Source organism: Protopterus annectens, chromosome 4.part0 (assembly GCF_019279795.1).
Source record: "Protopterus annectens isolate FY-2018-M chromosome 4.part0, PAN1.0, whole genome shotgun sequence".
In the NCBI taxonomy this organism is placed as follows: Eukaryota; Metazoa; Chordata; order Ceratodontiformes; family Protopteridae; genus Protopterus; species Protopterus annectens.
The window spans coordinates 1,562,686,298-1,562,692,640 of record NC_056733.1 but is presented as its reverse complement, the minus strand read 5'-3'; the positions used below and the strand labels follow the sequence as shown (position 1 = coordinate 1,562,692,640).

At 39.0% G+C, this 6,343-nt stretch overlaps 1 protein-coding gene across 1 annotated transcript; it reads right to left on the bottom strand.

Moving 5' to 3' along the window:
• Positions 1–1,389: 1,389 nt before the first annotated feature.
• LOC122799943 (uridine-cytidine kinase-like 1) lies at positions 1,390–3,709 on the bottom strand. Its single transcript, XM_044069352.1, has one exon. It carries the CDS (start codon positions 3,706–3,708, stop codon positions 2,065–2,067), a length of 1,644 nt encoding a protein of 547 aa, XP_043925287.1. The 5' UTR covers position 3,709; the 3' UTR covers positions 1,390–2,064.
• Positions 3,710–6,343: the final 2,634 nt, after the last annotated feature.

Here is a 6,343-nt window from a genome sequence, read left to right as displayed (position 1 = left end):
GTGACAACTCTTTATTAATATAATTATACAATATGCCTCATTTTTTGTTACATTCTGTATTCTACCTGTAATTTGCACTGTACCTGCCTATTGCACTGGAAAGTATTCTGCCCTCTCTGTAATTTGCATTGTACCTGCCTTTGGCACTGTGAATTATTTCTGCCCTCTTTGATAATTTCTGTGTTAACTTGAAATGTTCTTTGTAACTATAAATGTATTTATTTCTTCTTATCCCAGACCTTATCTCCCCAGACTATAGTATATATTATACCTACATTTTTGTATTGTACCTGCATTTTGCAATGTGAGATATTTAGACCTCTATGATAATTTCTGTATTGACCTGTAACATAATTGTAAGTAAAAATGTTTTTGTTATTTTTTTGCAAGGAGCTTATCTCCCCGGGCCTCTACTGAAAATGGATATGTGTCCAGTTAGACTAGGAAACACCACAGCCATGAACTAGAGAATCAAGCAGTGGGAGGCAGGAATGCTGACCACCATGCCACTGTGCCACACCCTACCCAGAACAGTTTCATGTTAATACCAGAATGCAGTTAGGATGTTCGCAGATACATTTTTTTTTTTTTCTTGCAAAATACTGGAATAATTTCTGGTTATGTCATAATGAAGCACTGTGCTAGTCCTAGCACAGGTGACTGTTACATGGGAGAAAAGGAAAGTAAAATATTAATATTCTGTCAAAATATGATAAACAAAAGCAAATGGAAAATACATTAAAATCTAGCAAGCGGTCACAGAAACTGTTTTCACCCTATTTTTAAATGATTATGCAGCAACTGTATAATCATGTTTAAAATATGTCACTTTGTGATGGAGTCACTGTTTTTAACTATTATAAACGGCTATTTTCAGTGTAACAGAACAAGCAATACTGGCCATAAATGACGAATTAAATGCAAATATAAAGGCTTGAATTAACTAATACACAGTACTTACTTTACACTTTGATACACCATTAGCTATACTTTTATACAAATTAGTAACTCTCTACTTTGATACACAATAATTATTACATCCTCTAGCACACAACTTTTTTCTTCAACATACAGCAATTACTTCACAAAATCAGGGTTATATGTTTGCAGCTCTTTCCTTGAAAACAAATTAAGTGCTTTTGGTTAGTTTCTTGTTTTCTGTCTCTTACTCTCAGCATCACAGTGCAGTCTCCTAAATGTCATTCACTTGTGGCGGTCTTGTATCTTACTTAATGCCATGGTGGACTGCTTTATACAGATCCTACAGTTTTTATTTAGTACATAATCAATAACAGTACCACACTGACTGATGTTGGTGTTACTGGTCTATAAAAACTGCCTGGATTGTTAACACTAAGCAAAAAAAGACCACAAAACTCAGACACATCAAAAATCTGACTAGAAAGGCAAAAACTAGGCAGATACATTCTGTGAGGTGCTTAATTCCTGTTTAGGAGTGAATGGTGGGCAGTGAGGATCTGTTGAGTTCAAATGATGTTCTGTTATTATTAACACATTAGCGTTAAATACACTAAAGTCATGACTGAATGAAGCATGTACACAGTATAAGTCTACCATAAAACATAGGTGCATTACTCCCTACTGTAACAGACTATGAAAAGCAAGATTTACAACAACAGATTGTAGCTGTTCCTTTCTTAGCATTTAGTGCCTTCCTCCTCAAGCATATTCTGAGTAGGCTGGCAAGCACTTCATTGTGGCTTATGACATACACAGCAACCATTCTCTTTGACATTAAGGACAACAAAATAGAAAAGCTCTCGTATCTGATTCTGACAAGTAAAGGATATACACTTTCAGAAATAAATAATAAATGTGTGCATAAATACATTTAGTTTTGTCTTAGTTTATATGGCCTTCTGCCTGGGGGGGGGGGGATGAGGAAATACATAGTGCAAATAAATGGCAGTTTTACAGATAACCTGTCAGTTGAGCTTTATGTATTTCATTGGTACAGAAAGAAGGCCAGCTGGTCCAGTCCTTATGCAGACATTTCAGGTTCCAGATGAAGGAAAGTCTTAACAGAATACTGACTGCCACGCTTCAATAGTCTGCACTTTCATCACTCTCATAAAAGTCTGAAGGAGCATCAGTACCAAAGAATCTGTCTCCAAAATTACCTATTCCTGGAATAATATGAAACTCTCCATTGACTTTCTCGTCTACAGCTGTGGTGATGATGCGAACCCTTGGAAAAGCATACGCAATGGAGTGCACACCAGTCTCAGCCATCAGCAGTGAAATCAGGAAAATCTTATCTTCTTGGACATCATGATCCAAAAGAACACGAATAGCCATCATGGCAGCTGCTCCAGTGGAAACTGTACTATCCATCAGAATAACATAATCTTCACTAAGGTCCTTTGGCAATCTCAGGTAATGCAGCTCAGGTTCTCCTGTATGATGATTAGTCTGTATAAGAATTTTTCCAAGTCTGATATCTTTACATACTGCCATCAAAGCCTGCTCCATTGTCTCCCCTGCACGCAGGATCGACACTCCTGTGATCCTTTTTCCACTGAATCGCTTCCCTTCATACTGTGTTCCTTGAGGTGTTTCCACTGTAACAGGCTTGAGTGGCAAGAAGGAAAGGGCATGTTCAATAAGTAATCTCATTAACCTCTTGGAGTAGAAAATAAATTCATCACGGTTTGTCTCTTTGTTTCTTATGATTGTGTGCATACCCCTCACCTGAGGGGTGCTCTCCAAAACATTAAGAGTCACTGGCAAAGACTGGTCTGGATGGGCAGAAGCCAAGGTAGCTCTCACAGTGATTTCACGCGTTTCTAACTGACTGTGTACATGCTGGACAATGAGATCCAGAGCTACAAAGTTCTCCCCACCTCTTGGAACTACAATATCAGCCACTTGCACTGTGGGCTCAATGTACTGCTCAAAAGCAGGCTTTACAAACTTATTGTACTGTTTAATCACTCCAGAAATCTCTCTTCCTCTTTCCATGATGTCCCTCCTCAGATGGCGTACAAGTCGAATATCTGAATCAGTGTCGACAAAAACCTTCATATCTAGGAGCTTCAGAAGCTCCTTGTTTGCAAAGGACAAAATTCCCTCAAATATCACAACATTTGCACCATAGACTGTTTTCCAGTCTTTTCTTCGACTATGTGTGGTGAAGTCATAAACAGGGACTTTGACACTCTTCCCCTTTTTCAGCTTCCTGATGGTGTTGATCAGCAACTCAAAGTCAAATGCATCTGGATGGTCAAAGTTGTACTCATTTTTGGCAGCCAGCACCTGCTCTTCCTTGCTCAGCACCTTGTAGAAACAGTCCATGGACAGCAGCACTACCCAGGGTACGTCAAGTGCCTCAATGATTTTATTAGCCACTGTTGTCTTTCCCGATGCACTCCCACCACAAAGGCCAATGACAAATGCTTCCTTAAAAGGGATCCCTGTTTCATTGTACCAGGGTGGTCGTCCAGCAGTATAAACAGTACGCTTGCTAGTTCTAAGAAGTGAAGCTCCCGTCTTGTTTTGGGTTGTGGCTCGCTTCTGCGGGGATAATGATGGGGTTAATGCAAGGTGTTTAGTCAGATTATCCATCGAGTCTTCCCCACTGTCAGATCTAGAAATAGGCATGTCCTCGTTCTCAGCAGTTCCTCCTTCCCGTTTGGATTCCACAACCTGCATACTTTCTTGATGCAACAACTTCCCGTTACCTGCCATTTTTTTCTCCCATTTGCTCCAGTTAGACTAGCCCAATCAACAAATGTAAAATAAATAAATAAAGTAGATATAGATATAGATGTAGATTATATATATATATATATATATATATATATATATATATATATATATATAAAATAGATAGATATATATATATAGATACAAATACTGATATAGCTATATATATATATATATATATATATATATATGTGTGTATATATATATATATATATATATATATGTATATGTGTGTATATATATATATATATATATATATATATATATATATCTATAGGGACTACAGTGACTCAGTGGATCATGCTGTCACCTCACAGCAAGAGGTTCCCTGGTATGATTCTCAGCTAGGGTGCCTTCTGTGCAGAACCTGCTTGTCTTCCCTGTGTTTGCATGGATTTCCTCTGCGTACTCTGGTTTCCTCCCACATTCCAAAATCATGTAGATGGACTACATACTTTAAATTGGCCATAGATGTCAGTTTGTGTGGAGTGGAAGATCTCCTGTGGCAGGGTTAGCTACCTGGCAGTGTAAACCCTGACTCTAGATGATTGTCACTGAAAACCAGACAACCTGTGCAAAAATGGGAAAAGGGTTTGTTGACAGATGGATGGCCATATCTATCTATATCTATATCTATATCTATATCTATATCTATATCTATATCTATATCTATATCTATATCTCTATCTATATCTATATCTATATCTATCTATCCTGAAAAGGGACTTATCAAGCAATAGCTGCTTCTGTATGAGACAGAAGAAAGTACTGAAGATTTTCCACTTTTCACTCAAAGTGCTGATTTCTGCATCTCATGGCTGATCAAGCAGCAGACTGCAATTGTGGAAGGGAGCCAGAGCTTTTCAAGAAAAAAAAAACACTTTGGTAGAATCTACCATTGCTAGAATCTCCCTGTGTTCTGACTGAGTGTGCTTCTCAAACAATCTGGAAATATAGAGCTGATAAGTATATTTTTGGCACTTTTTAACTGTTCAGAGTTCTGCACTGTCTTTTGACCGAATTATTTATATCTTTTTTGCATTGTTTTCTGATACACTAAGTGCCTCCATTTTGATTTTTTCCTAATTCAGTGCTTTCTGCACTTGTTTTTAGTCATTTTTAATTGAATTGCATTTATTTAAACTGTATTTGCTTTAATATTGCTACACACTCAAGTGTGCTAACTTGCACTGCATTTGAATTGTTTTTACTGCTGTTTTAGCTGCTTTTCTGTAAAAAAAAAAGTTCTAAGCTTGCTTCCCACCTTTCCTATAACTAATGTAGTCCAGATACAAATTTGCTGTATCCAGGACTGTTTGTAAGCTTCTGAGCTCCCCCAAACCTTTCTGTGTTGGAGTGAAGTCTTCCAGCTTATCAGTGTGAGTGGTAAGCACTAGGTAGCCTATCTACCATAAGAGGAGTGGTTTCTGGCACAGAAATTGTAGTTTCTTGGCCGTTTGGGCAGTTTTTCCATCCCTTTCAACTTTCTGGTTTAAAAACCTGCATTTGTGCAGGTTTGCGTTTGTTAAAGCTCTGCTCAGCGGCACCGAGCTGAGGTAAACTAGTGCTGCTGCCAGAAAGTCTGCTCTACAGGTTTTTCCCTTAGATCTTGCTAGTTCTTTCTCTCTTCCACTTCAAATAGCCTAATCACTTTGCATTTTACAGTTTTTTGTAACAATTATTATAGCACACCTAAGTGCCATCAGCACTAGTCATTCTTCATGGAAATAGCTCCAGTACTTAATAGTTATGACCACCTGTCCTGGCATGATTAAAGAGCAGTTCCCTGTGCTTTCTCCTATTAACCTGGTGCACTTAGAAATTCTGAGGCAGTGTAGCAAATGCCTCATGTACACAGACAACTCTCTCCTCTTACTTCCCAACACTCAGACTAGTGAGAGATGCACTTATATCACCAAACTGGAAGCTTTGCTCTCTCCAGCCAAGACCAGACTAGCTGGTCAAGAAGAGAAGGTCAACACCTGCACCACACCACATGGAACACATAGCCCTCCAGAACGCCCATTGTCACAGCTGTCACGTAAAAATACAAACCACACACTCACCTTCGCGGAGGCTCTCAATAGAATTTTACCAAACAGAAGAGACCTCCAAGACAGAAACGCACAACACACACAGCACAAACACAGGACACGTAGCTCACCGCCATAGTGTGCCCCTCAACCTAAGCCCCTAAGGCTAAACACCTTGCCCAATACACTAATCATAGGTGACTCAATAGTAAGGCACACAAATGTCCCACTCACTTGGTTGAATAAGGAGAAGGTAACAGTCAGCTGTCTATCAGGCACCAGAATCCGACACATAACACACACACTCAGGTCACTCCACAACAAGTACAAGTATGACTCTGTCATTGTCCATTTGGGTGTGAATGACCTGAGACACACCTTCCTGGACTACATGAAAAGAGACATGGTGGAGCTCTCGGATTATGTGGCCCAGGCAGGAATGACACTAGTTAAACCACAAATGAAACCAGTAGAGTAAGAACCACAAACCAGTGACCCAAAAAGAAGTAAAACAGCATTTATTCCTCTGAAGTCTCGGCTAATTCCTTCACAGGAGAATACTAAACAAACTTCACAGATTTACA

Excerpts from the sequence above, each read along its gene's own strand:
- LOC122799943 (XM_044069352.1), bottom strand. The coding sequence starts at position 3,708 with ATGGCAGGTAACGGGAAGTTGTTGCATCAAGAAAGTATGCAGGTTGTG.